The sequence below is a fragment of the Coffea arabica genome, chromosome 7c (genome assembly GCF_036785885.1).
Source record: "Coffea arabica cultivar ET-39 chromosome 7c, Coffea Arabica ET-39 HiFi, whole genome shotgun sequence".
Classification (NCBI taxonomy): Eukaryota; Viridiplantae; Streptophyta; class Magnoliopsida; order Gentianales; family Rubiaceae; genus Coffea; species Coffea arabica.
Window position 1 is genome coordinate 36,499,962 of NC_092322.1, and position 14,131 is coordinate 36,514,092.

General features: G+C 38.1%; 1 protein-coding gene across 1 annotated transcript; it reads left to right on the forward strand.

The window, feature by feature from the left end:
* The first annotated feature begins 3,717 nt into the window (after positions 1-3,717).
* Positions 3,718-10,409, forward strand: LOC113699847 (putative late blight resistance protein homolog R1B-23). The gene is made up of 3 exons (XM_027220202.2): positions 3,718-4,629; positions 4,699-7,492; positions 10,126-10,409. Exons 1-3 carry the CDS (start codon positions 3,718-3,720, stop codon positions 10,407-10,409), a joined length of 3,990 nt encoding a protein of 1,329 aa, XP_027076003.2.
* The last annotated feature ends 3,722 nt before the right edge of the window (positions 10,410-14,131 follow it).

A 14,131-nucleotide genomic window follows, 5' to 3' on the forward strand; every position in this document is an offset into this window, starting at 1 on the left:
GATAACCTATCGATTTCCTTTTTGTAAGAATATTACTATAACACTTTTACTTTCAAATATTGATATATTTATCATAAATTAAATGTTTGAGCGTAAAATGCCCATAAAGAACCGGTACTTTAAATAGGTAACATATTTGCTCATAAACTACACCCCTTAAAGTTTATTAATTGTTAATTGATTTGTAATACTTTATCATTTATTTGCTAATACTGCTTGACATGTAGCACAAATAGCAAATTTGGTACAAACTTCTCATTTCACTCCCTAAAACAATATTTTAATCGCTTGGACTGAATTTGTAAAGAATTAGTATGTTTAGGGGAGGTCAGTGCAAGTGTTAGAAACCTCAAGGGAGGTTTCTGCAATTTTCCCTACATTAAAATGATTGAATTGATGGTTCAGATGTTTGAACTGATAAAGTCAAAACCAATCACTCATTTTGTTCATCACTGGTCTGCGTTTCAAAATATTTTTAACTATTAAAGTTGTTCAAAATGTGGAATACTTTGAAAAAAAAATCCTCCCTGAATTTTCTAGTAATATCATTTTGCGCTTAGTGCCCCTATAGTTCTAAAAGTATCACTTACCTTCCCCACAAGTGAAATGTGACAAAAATTCACGAATACAATAATCTTGTTTCTTTTTCTCCACAAAACCCTCAATGGACTTTTTCTCAATTCCCTGTATCATTAAATTAACTCCAGCAAGAACTAAAAATAGCCTCCATCTTGAGTTGTCATCTGGAAAATTGATGAAAAAGTTTTTGGCAACTTCAAAATACAATAATAAAGCAAAAATAAATATAACATACAAGAATCATGTTGTTTGGCCAATTGACCTATGCCACAAGTGAAAGAGCAGCGAGTTCACCGTAAAGAAGAGAGTATAAAATCATAAGTTTTAAAGTACTAAATACTAAAAATTTAAAAAAAAATTCTAGATATAACAAAAGGCTCAACAACCTAAAAGAGGTCCAAATAAGCTTCTCTAGCTCTTTCGGTTGGCAGTGGCACTTCTCAAAAATCTGTCTCTTAAATTGCGGCCTAGGGCCTCCCGAACCTCTCTTGATACACTAACGGACTGTCCAGGCTTGCTATCAGTACTTTTTCACAAGAAAGTCCAACAAAGAGTTTGGCACTACCTTTTCTTACCTTTTCTATCTTATCAGGTCTTCCATTTGCAACAAGTTCTCTTTATTACAACCCATGAATCCTCCTCTTTCCAGGTTTCAACCCATTTCTTTTATTTTGGTCTTGGTTGCTGGAAACTAGGGTCTAACATATTTAGCCTTTTTGCTTTTTTTTTCCCCCAATTTACTACTGCACTTTATCTTTTGTGGAAAGAGAACAAGATAGCCTATAAACAATATGACAATTTGAATTTTCTTGTTCTTTTCCTCTATTCCAAAAGAAATATTCAAATATGCCAATATAGTTGAGGGTGAAATAGTTGATTTGGTGGTTACTGCTCCTGGGGATATTATATCAAACCCGAAAAAACAAAAGGGTAAAAGGAAAAACAAAACTGTGTAACAAGTAGGCATAACCTCGTTGATTCTCAGCTAGAACAATCCTATTACTTCTAAGATTGGATAATCTCTCTGTTTGCCTACAAATTTTTAAGAGTTTTAAAAACAATACAGTTTTTACAAAAAAGGGGCAAATGGACGGTTAAGTGTAGATATCCTACATTTATATCAACAGGAAAAATATAAAACTAAAAAAAATAATTTAACCAAACCAATTGACTAATAATTTTTATAAATACATATAAATTGTTGCTCTATATTTACTCAGCTTTCTTGTTTTTATTAATACTCATTCTCAGTTAGATGCTAGATACTTATATAAGCATTAAGCATACTTAGAGATGTGGCAAAAGATAAACTTCTATCACGGTTGAAACTCCTTTAGATTTTCACTTAGAATGTGCCAAATTAAATGAACATCCCAACACAGCAAATTTGGCAATTGAAATACATATTTTCTTTTTTATTTTAAATTCAAAAACAGATGAAAGAGATAATAGGAAAGAAAAGGTCACATTGAGTGCCTAAATCTCCGAAAAATGTAAGGACGTATTTAGTATTGGATTTCCTTTAACAAAAAATAAATAAAAGAATGAAAACTTTTTTTTACAAATAGCTAGATAGATAAATATACCAATGTTTTGCTCCAAATCAATTGCTTTTCTATAAAGAAATTTATATCAACAACACTCTATTACTAAATATAACCTCAAGGTTGATTTTTTTCGCTATCTTTTGTTTAGTTCTACAAAGTTTAAGCAATTAGAAAATTGAGCTCTTCCTAAAGGCATGAGTTTAATTTATTTATTATGCCTTCAGAGTATGGGGCTCCAAGAATCACATTACTTGGTGTAATTGGGTTCCAAGGTAGCCAGTTGATTTTGAGTTCTCACGTTGATCTAGCATGGCAAGAAATTTTCTTCTAAATGTAGCTTCAGTAAACTTCTAAAATCCATCCACAAGAACTCATTTTTGATAAATGATAATTATGTAAAATTTAAATTTAAAATTCAACTTTTACACATATGTCATAGTTCTAACAGTAATAGTTTATACACTGTCAGTATATATAAGATTTACTCTTTTTGTAAAACGTTTAATTTTAATCCCTTTCCTCAAGTATTTCCTTCATTCATAATTTTATTCCTTAAAAGCTTTTAGATATTCTTCTTTAGTTTTCAAAAGTTTCTCCTGGAGAGTTTTCTTAAAATCGCAGCAATTAATCACGTTGAACAAGAAATTGATATGCTAATCTTCTTTAGTTTCCAAAAAATATTGTCAAAGAAATTTGTTAAACTTCTTTCTAAACAATTTCTTTTTACACTATTGCTCAAGGAAATCTGCATACGTGCTCCAAAATTAATTGATTGCCAAAGAAATTTCTAAAACCTCTTTACAAACCATTTCTTTCCAACTATTGCTCAAGAAAGTTAACAAAATCTGAGTTTAATATATTGTATATTTCTAAAGTAAAAACCCATTCTTGCTGTTACATTGAATTACATAAATAGCCACAATTATCATAAACAATGCAAAGCTAAAAAAACAACATTGCATACCGAGGGTATTATCGGAATATGAGATCTAATGCGCTAATCCGCTAATTTAAACTCTTGCTCTTAATATATTATAGATAAGTTGTAGCTCTATAAGCATTTAATTAGAGCTACACGCTAGCCACAATATTGTAGCAGGAAGACTCTGGCTATTTCTTGATTGATTTACACTATGATTCAAATTAGACAATTAGTTTGGAAACTTGAAAGCCATAAGCCAGCAATTGTTTAAGAACAATATTGAAATTAATGCAGAAACCATTACATGAATGTTGTAATCTAATTGCTGATGTGACTGCAAATTTGAGCTCGAAATGGGAGGAATCTTACTTCAATTTGTTCATAAAAAAAGTGACAAAATCGGTACACGCATGGCCCCAATAAAGCATCAGATTCGGAGGAATCTTTGTTTGGCGCTACTGAAGTTGCTGGGAAAGTTCTGAAGCACCATATCTTCTGTGAACAAGATAGTGTCTTGCAATATTTACACAAAAAGTGGGAAAAAAAAGGTCCAGCCTATTGTTTGTTGGCTATTGTTAGATGAGAAAGTTTTGGATCCTGAACTGATTTTATTGAGTAGCTGCTAAACCAGATAAAAATCTAATATCAGAGTGAAAAGAAGATATGATAATGGAGATCCCCTCCAGCAGTAACGCCAATTGCTTTGATTTTGCTTTATATGATTATCTGCAGTCGTATCACATCTCCTCCAGCACTAGCACAAGTTGCTTTGATCTTGCTTTAGATATCCTAGCCGAGCTTGAGAATGGGTACATATTTCCCTGGCGCTTCGAGACCCTGAAGAAGGAGGTAAGATTAATGAAAACCTGTTTTCTGTATGTCAAAAAGTGTAGGAGGAGGAGGAACCACGAAGCGCTTTTGGAGCATGATCGCGAGGACAGGTGTAATATTATGTCTGAAAGTTTGAGACGTAGTATTATTTGCTTCAGAATTCAAGATGTGGCTATCAGGATGATTCAAGAACTTCAGCCTGCTTATTTTCGATGTATTCAATCTAGTTATCACTTTGACATCATTGAAAGTGCGGTTACCAGATCCAAGGAAAAGATCAAAATGTTTCTTGAGACAGATCTCAAGAAATCATGCGCCGCCATCTTCATCGACTATTACTCACCAGGAGATCCACGACTAGTTATGGATCTTATTATGTGCCTTTTAGAGACTCTGGATTGCGTTTTACGTGATAGGGAGCTAAGGGATACAATTAGACACAGGCTAAAACTCTTAAGGAATCTCATTGGCGTTGTGGCAATGCAAGGTTTTGAATGTGCACAACTGACAGATCTCTTGACCTACACTGTAGTTGCAGCTGGATGCCTGATTTCTGTATGTAAGTTTTACCGTGATGATGATGCACGAGTGCTCGATCGAATGGAATCTGAAATTTGTCAGCTGATACAAGAGAAGATCAATCTTCTTGATCCCCAAGTCCGAGAAACTTTTGTCCATTTCCTGACAGCTTCAAAGAAACAACCAAGATCATCATATGATTTAGCCCTTCAGAAGAATGAGGATCCAATCGTAGGCCAGTTTATTGGTTCTCTCCGTGATTATCTTATGGATCTACTCTGATCTTATGCCAGTTTCCAGGTTCCAGTGAAGGATCAAATACTAAGACTCCATGAGGAAATAAGATGCCTGGCTATCGTTCTTAAACAGGAGGAGAAACTAGGTGATGAAATAAAGGATCTTATTGGAGTTGTGGTCTCTGATGTAGGAATTTTGACCTTCTCCCTTTCTGTCAATGAAATCAAAGAAGGCTTGCCTGAGGAAAGAGATCTTGGGTTGTTTCATTTGCACAAAGTTCTCAAATATATGGTGGCAGAGGTTGCACACAATTTTCCACTAAAATCACCATATTTATCATTTAATTATCCTAGACCCAATGAGTTGGGCTGTATGGATTCTTTCCTAGAAAATCTCAAGGAACTAGCAAGGTGTGATGAGGATGATGATTCAATTGGTTTTCAACAGGATAGAATCCAAATGATCCAAAAAGATCTCGTATTCTTAAGATCTTTCCTGGAAAATATCAAGGAGAAGCGCTATCAGAATGGAAAACTTCAAGCTTTCTGGAGTCATGTTATGGAGGCTGCATACAAGGCAGAGTTACTGATTGACTTGGCACTTGTTGGTGATAAATGTGAAGATTCTTTGGATGTTGTTTCTAGAGATATCAATCTTTTGAAGATTGAGGCCCCAGAGATCCATAATGGTCAAACCCAAAGAGTTAACAAGACTTCCCTTCACATACCATCACAACTTACCATCGCCATGCACGACAAAGATCTGGTAGGTCTCAAAGATGAGGTGGAAACTATTACTCATCGGCTTACGAGAGGATCAAAGCAATTGGATGTTGTTCCCATTGTGGGTATGCCAGGCCTTGGTAAGACCACATTAGCCAATAAAATTTATAATGCTCCTTCAGTTAGGTCACATTTCCATGTTCGTCGTTGGTGTCGTGTTTCTCAAACATATAGCATACACAGTTTGTTAGTTGAGCTTTTGTGTAGTAGTTCTTCTGAGAGTTCTGATGAATATCATAAGATGGATGAAAATGATTTGGCCATGAAGCTAAGGCAGGTTTTGCTGAGAAGTAGGTATCTCCTTTTTTTGGATGACTTGTGGGACATTGAGGCATGGAATTTGTTGGAAAAATCACTGCCGAATGATGCCAATGGAAGCAGGATTCTCTTCACTAGTAGATACCAGGATTTATCTTTGCATTTCATACCTAATAGCGAGCCTCACCATCTCCGCCATCTTAATGATGAAGAGAGTTGGGCATTGCTACAGAGAAAGCTATTTGGCATGGAAGATTGTCCTCCAGCACTAAGTGAAGTTGGATCTCAAATAGCAAAACTTTGTCAGGGCTTACCCCTCACAGTTGTCCTTGTTGCTGGAATTCTTGCTACTACTGCACAAGATAGTTGGGAAGAAGTTGCAAAAAGTCTAAGTTCTATTGTCCTTGAGGATGAATACTGCATGAAGGCACTTGAGCTGAGTTATAGTCATTTACCAGATTATTTGAAGACATGCCTTTTGTACTTTGCTGCATTTAAAGAAGATGAGGTTATTTATGTGCGAAGGTTGTTACGGCTTTGGATCTCTGAAAGATTCATGCAACAGGCTGAAGGAAAGAGCTTAGAGGAAGCAGCTTATGACTACTTGACGGCTCTAATTAATAGAAGTTTAGTTATGGCTGTCGGACAAAGAACTGTGGGTGGTGCCAAATATTGTCTACTTCACGATTTGGTACACGAGTTTTGTGTGAAAAAAGCCAAAGAAGAAAGTTTTCTATATGCTATTCATAGTTGGAACCCTCTTTGTCTTACTGGATCAAGCAACCCCCACCGAGTTTGTGTCCGCAATACCAGAGAATTGAAGATTTGGGAGTTAACGCTTATTTTTCCCAATTTACGCTCTTTGATCTTGTTTGGACAAGATTATTTTAAACATGAAGAGGAGGATTTGGGTATTTTGTTACCTAAACTTCTCAGAGTGTTGGATTTCGGGAAGTTGGGCTTTGATTATTCTTTTCCAATGGAAGTAGTGTTGCTTGTACACTTGAGATATCTGGCGCTCAAAGGAGTAACATACATCCCACCTGCGATAGCCAATCTCTCAAGGTTAGAAACTCTCATCGTAGAAGATCCGTGTCTTGGTATTGAGCTGCCAAGTACTATTTGGAACATTAAGACATTGAGTCATCTACGTGTTTTAAATTATGATGGAGTATGGCCAATGGGTTTTATTTTTCCACTTGGAAATCTTGAAGGATCCCTAGATTTAGATCATTTAGACACTTTAGACCTTGCAATTGATCCCTCCCCTCAAAGCTTGCAAAAGATACTGAGAAAGTTACCAAGCATTCGCAGGATAAAATGTATGGAACGACCAAGAGAAGCTACCAGAAATTGCAACGAGATTCTTGAGTTTGACGGTTTGAGTCAACTAGAATCACTTCATTTGTTTGGTTTTTGTGGATGTGGATTTAAATTCCCGTTGAATTTGAAAAAGTTGGCTCTCTCAAATAATGGTCTGCCATGGAGTGAAATTTCAACAATTGGAAAGTTGCCCAATCTTGAAGTGCTTAAATTAATTGAGGATTGCTTTGTTGGGGAAGAATGGGTAATGAAAGAAGGGGAGTTCCCTAAACTCCGAGTCTTAAAATTGTTAGGGTTGGAATTTCGCAACTGGACTGCATTTTCTGATAATTTTTCCCGCCTTGAGAAATTGGTCTTGTGCTCGTGTGAGGAGCTGGAAAAGGTCCCTTCTTGTTTGGGGGAGTGTGAGACTCTTGAAATGATTGAGGTGGAAGGGTGTCATGCGTCTGTTATAGATTCTGTAAAGGAAATTCAACAAGAACAGATGGATATGGGCAATGTGGATCTAATGATCAAAATTTCTATATTCATTTCCTCAGAAGAAGATGTTGGATCCTTAATCCAACATTGGACTTATATGTGAATAATTATGTATTGCAAACTGTCAATTAAGGTTTAACCCAATTAAAGTGATCAAATATAGTTTGGGTTTAATGTATCTAATAGGATATGGGCCCTTTAATGTGTAGAAACTTATGGGCTCCTATTTCAATGATGGGCTGAAATAGGGCTCCAAAAGGTAACAGGAATGTTACCTATAAATAGGGTTATGGTCCCCAGGTCACAGGTATCGTTTTAGTTGTAGTATTTCCTAATACCACAAAATATTTCTTCCCTGATATCCTATCGTCAGGAAAGATACCAGAGAGAAACTAAAGGCCTCTCTCAAAGGATTGGTGAATACCTGTTGACCTGGAAGGCCACCCCAAATCCCAAGGGATTCAAGTGTCGAATTTATCAATATGGATTCAGGTACGCTTCCGCTATTTTACAGTTAATATATTTCTTAATAATCACCATACAGATCTTGGGTTTAAAGGTGATGGTTTTCACCAGTGGTTAAATTTAGATAACCACCCTAACAAGTGGTATCAGAGCCCATATGGTTGATTATTAGGAAATAATTTGGATTTAGTTATTTATAGTAAATTTGTACGGCTGATTTAGTGATTTGCAGCCTTGGTTGCTGATGGTTGATAATTGGATCCCTTTTTGATAGGATATAATTTGTTAGTAATTTTATTATTAACTTCCCCTTTTATCTCTGATAAATATTGTGTTAATTGCTGATAATTACTCATATTTGGTATCTGGACTTAATTGCAAGAATGAAGCAGAAAACTACCAAAAAGGAGGGACTTTATGGAGAATATGGCGACTTCCAAGGGCTTCAATCCTTGGGCCCTTGGATTGGTGGGGACCACAAAGCTATAAGTCATTTGGGCTTCAAAGAAAGCTACAGAAAGAGACTTGGAACAAGAAGTACTTGGAAGGCTTGGTCCACATGTGTGGGGACCACCTAGATAGCCTTTAATCATCTTTCTCTTGTTGCTTAAAGAGGGATAACGTAGAGTAGCAGAGGATCTGGAGTTTTTTCCGTCTTTTAGTTTAGTTTTAGTTTTGCTTTCTCCTGACTGGCCTCTGACACACGCCAGGTGTTCGACAATATTCCCCAACGGGAAAAACACCTTTTATTCCTTGTTTCTTAATAGAAAACGCAATGCCTTTGCAATCTATTAATTCGTGTGGTAATTTAATTATGCGGCGTGGCTAAGTCTTCTATCTAGTCAAGGGTCAACTCAACGGTGCAGTCCCGAAAATCTGTGAGATCTAACTAGTTTTCACGCGTTCCTTTATCTATTAATATTTGCATGTTGCCTGATTTAATTTTCATGGGATTATTTTATTGATTGGATGTCAAGGGCCCGATGTTCAATGTGATTTATTAATCTCGTGCCAATTTAGTCAATTAAATCCGTAATTGTTTGATTGATTAATATTAGTGGCAGCTGGTGTGTTTACACATTAGGGGAACGTGCAATCTAATTTAAATAACCCTCGTAGCGTGTTATTGGTTAGGGCTAGGTTTTTCTGGTTATTAATGCAATTGGAAAATTAATTCCTACGGTCGTACCTAGGAGTACTTTTCTGGTTAGGGATGATTAATGGTCGTACCTTGGTCACCTATAAATTAAGGAAAAATTGATCATTAGAGTTCATCAATGGCTATAACTAGCCTGTTTATAGATTAAGTGAACCTCTCTTGCATCAATGATCGGATAAATGGACTGTGCCTGAGTAGTTGTAACCTTGGCTAGAATTTATTTATTCCTGATTAAATTCCTGCTATATTCGTGCTAGTTATTTATTCATTTTTAGTTAAATTGTTTAATTGTTTTTAGTTTTATTCCAGTGAAATCCCCCCTTGTCAATTGAACTTTAAAAGAGACAGTTATCTCCAGTCCCTGAGGAGACGACCCTACTTGCCACTGTCTACTATTTAGTAGTTTTTGTCAACTAATTAATTCTGGTATATCGGGTTAAGCAAACTCTTCGGGAACAGGGTGAATCAAGTAACCCATTGCACACCTAGAGTCCCTGCTCCAGTACCTAGGATTAATTATTGACTGCTTTTAGTGGTAGTTAGGTTCTATATTTATATTTATTATTGCACAGGCTGACGACCTGTCAATTTTTGTCGCCGTTGCCGGGGACTGGCGTTATTATTTGTTTCTTTTTAAATTTCATTTTTGCTCTAATTTTCTGGTATTTTTCTAGTGTATGCCTAGGTCTTCTCGTACAGGTGAATTGATTTTTGACCCTGAAGTAGAGAAAACCGCGCGTAGAACAAGAAAAAAAACCAGACAGCTCAGAGAGGAGCACTCTAGTGCTACGTCTCAGAGACCTGAGCCCGAAGTTGAACCAGCAGATTCGTTTGGTGACGCTTCAAGTGATTCTCACCAAGAGGACGTCGACATGGCAAACACACAAACATTAAGGGAGTTGGGTGCTCCAAACTTGACCCAACAACCTCTTTGCATAACTTTTCCTCGCCTTAGTGAGAATGCAGCTTTTGAATTAAAACCTGGTTTAATACATTTGTTGCCTGTTTTTCATGGTCTGCCAGGAGAGGAACCCCACAAACACATGCAGGAATTTGACGTGGTATGTTCGAGTATGAAGCCTTCGGGAGTAACCGATGAACAAATTAAATTAAGGGCCTTCCCTTTTTCTCTCAAGGATTCGGCAAAGGACTGGTTATACTGTCTACCTGCAGGCATTATCACCACGTGGCCAGAGATGCAGAAAAAATTTTTTGAAAAATATTTCCCTGCATCTAGAGCTGCTAGTTTGCGAAAGGAAATATGTGGCATCAAGCAATTTCAGGGAGAATCCTTGTATGAATATTAGGAGAGGTTCGCCAGGCTGCGTACCCGATGCCCTCATCACCAAATAAGTGATCAACTGCTGATTCAGTACTTCTATGAGGGGCTACTGATGAACGATAGAAATATTATTGATGCAGCAAGTAGTGGTGCACTGGTGAATAAGACTACCCAGGAAGCATGGGACTTAATCGAGCGAATGGCAGAGAATTGCCAGCAGTTTGGTACGAGAGCAGATGTCCCTACGAGAAAGGTCAACGAGGTAAGTTCATCTTCCATTCAACAGCAGTTATCTGAATTGACCTCATTTGTTCGACAGATAGCTGTAGGAAATGCACAGCAGGCCAAAGTGTGTGGGATTTGTACGAATATTGGTCATACCGCTTACTCATGCCCACAGTTACAAGAGGAGGGGACTGAGCAAGCAAACATGGCTGGTAACATGCCCATGCCACGTAGACAGTATGATCCATATTCCAACTCATATAACCCGGGTTGGAGGGATCATCCAAATCTGAGCTATGGGGGAAATAAGCAACAAAATTTCATCCCAAATAGACAGCAGGGCTTCCAGCAACAATATCAGACAAGGAATCAACCTTCCTCTACCTCAGGTATGTCCCTAGAGGACATGGTTAAAACCATAGCCTCTAATACTATGAAATTTCAGCAGGACACTGAGGCCAACAATCAAGAGATGAAAGCGCGTATGCAGAACTTGGAAAATCAGATGAGTCAATTAGCCTCAATTGTCAATCGACTGGACGGCCAGGGAAAAGGAAAACTTCCATCCCAACCCGAGGTGAATCCCAAGAATGTAAGTGCTATGACCCTCAGGAGTGGGAAAGAGGTTGAAGGACTAGCACCAGTGGCTCCGAAGGATAAGAATGAGGACCGCATTGAGAAGGAGCTTGAAGAAGAAGGAACTCCCGGTACAAATAAAGAGGTAATACGTAACCCAGTGGTTCCAGTTAAGCCTAACCCACCACCTTTTTTTAGCAGGTTGGAAAGGCCTAAAAAGCAAGACAAGGAAAAGGAAATTTTGGAGATGTTTAGGAAGGTGGAGATAAATATCCCCTTACTTGACGCAATTAAGCAAGTACCCCGGTATGCCAAATTTTTGAAGGACCTATGCATCAATAGGAAGAAATTGAGGGGAGATGAAAGGATAATTGTGGGAGAGAACGTATCCGCAGTGCTTCAACGAAAACTTCCACCCAAGTGCGGAGACCCAGGTATGTTCACTATCTCTTGTAAAATAGGAAACACTAGCATTAGGAATGCCATGTTAGATTTAGGGGCCTCTATAAATGTGATGCCCAAGGCTATTTATGCTTCTCTAAATTTGGGTCCCTTAAAGGAAACTGGCATTATAATTCAATTGGCTGATAGGACTAATGCTTATCCTGATGGGGTGATAGAAGATGTGTTAGTACAAGTAAACAATTTAGTGTTTCCTGCTGATTTTTATATTCTTGATATGGGTGATGAACGTTTTTCAAATCCATCACCAATTTTGTTGGGGAGGCCCTTCTTGAGCACGGTTCATACAAAAATTGATGTTAGTGAGGGCACCCTAACGATGGAATTTGATGGAGAAATAGTTCATTTCAATATATTTGAGGCCATGAAATATCCGTGTCATTCTAATGTTGTTTTTGCTGTGAGTGTAATTGACCCTTTGGTGCAAGAAGTATTTGAGATTAATGGCAGGGATGAATTGGAGGTAGCAATTACCAAACATTTGAATCTGGAAGTAACCTGTGAAATGGAGTTAGGCATTAGTTTGCAAAGAATGGTTGCAGCCTTGCATTCACTAGGCCAAAGTCCTCTAAGGTATGATGTTGCTCCGATATTTGTGCCTGAACCACACCTAAAGCTATTACCTTCTATCGTGCAGGCACCTGAAGTGGAGTTGAAACCCCTGTCCGAGCATTTAAAGTATGCCTTTCTAGGTGAAAAAGAGACGTTACCAGTGATAATCTCATCCAAATTATCACCCACGGAGGAGGATAAGCTACTACGGGTTTTAAGGGAGCATAAGGAAGCTATAGGGTGGTCAATTGCAGATATCAAAGATATAAGCCCGTCCGTGTGCATGCATCGAATTCGCCTGGAAGAGGATGTTAGGCCGATAAGACAACCACAAAGGAGATTGAACCCCATCATGATGGAAGTGGTCAAGAAAGAGGTAATCAAGCTTCTGGACGTAGGAATTATTTTCTCTATCTCAGATAGCCCATGGGTGAGTCCGGTCCAAGTGGTGCCAAAGAAAGCAGGGGCAACTGCGGAAGAAAATCATGAAGGGGACCTTGTTCCAATTCGGAAGCCTACGGGTTGGCGCCAGTGCATCGATTACCGTAAATTGAATGCAGTGACCAAGAAGGATCATTTTCCCCTTCCATTCATCGATCAAATGGTTGAAAGGTTAGCTTGTCGTGCCTATTATTGCTTCTTAGATGGTTTCTCTGGTTATTTTCAGATAGCACTTGCGCTAGAGGATCAAGAGAAAACAACTTTCACTTGCCCCTTTGGCACTTTTGCCTATCGAATGATGCCCTTTGGATTGTGCAATGCCCCTGCAACATTCCAGAGGTGCATGATTAGCATTTTTTCTGAGTATGTAGAGAGAATAATTGAGGTATTCATGGATGACTTCAGTGTCTATGGTGATAGTTTTGACGATTGCTTAGATAACTTGACATTGATTTTGAAAAGATGCATCGAGACTAACCTAGTGCTCAATTGGGAAAAATGTCACTTCATGGTTGAGCACGGGATAGTTCTAGGACATGTAGTGTCATCTAGAGGAATTGAAGTTGATAAAGCTAAAATAGATGTGATATCTGCTTTACCTTATCCCGTAACTGTTCGGGAGGTTCGTTCTTTTCTAGGACAGGCAGGCTTCTATCGCAGATTTATCAAGAATTTCTCAAAGATCGGGGCACCACTTTTCAGGCTTTTGCAAAAGGATGTCAGTTTTGAATTCAATGAGGAGTGCAAAGAAGCGTTTGAGAAGTAAAAAATTTACTCACTTCCCCACCTGTCATCCAACCCCCTGACTGGAATCTCCCGTTTGAAATTATGTGTGATGCCAGTGACCACTCCGTGGGAGCAGTTTTGGGGCAAAGGGTGGAGAAAGCGGCGCACGCAATATATTATGCCTCTAGAGCTTTAAATGGCGCCCAACTCAATTACTCTACTACGGAAAAAGAATTCTTAGCTGTTATTTTTGCTTTAGAAAAGTTTAGACCTTATCTGTTAGGTGCTAAAGTAATTGTGTATTCTGACCATGCAGCTTTGAGGTACCCGCTGACCAAAAAGGATGCTAAACCCCGCTTGATAAGATGGATATTGCTCATGCAGGAATTTGACTTAGAAATCAGAGATAAAAAAGGAGCGGAGAATCTAGTAACTGACCACCTAAGCCGAATACTGGTAGCGGAGGAAGAATTACAATTAAGGGAGTCTTTTCCTGAAGAGCATTTACTTTCTATTAATTCATCCCCTCCTTGGTTTGCAGATATTGTGAATTATTTGGTTACTGACAAATTGCCCGCAGGTTGGCCCAAGGCAAAAAGGGACAAACTAAAAAGCGATGCAAAGTACTATGTCTGGGATGACCCTATCTGTGGAAACAAGGTGCTGACCAAATAATGAGGCGATGTGTAAGTGAAAGTGAATTCCAATCTATATTGACTTTCTGTCACTCTTTTGCATGTGGGGGTCATTTTGGTCCTAAACGGA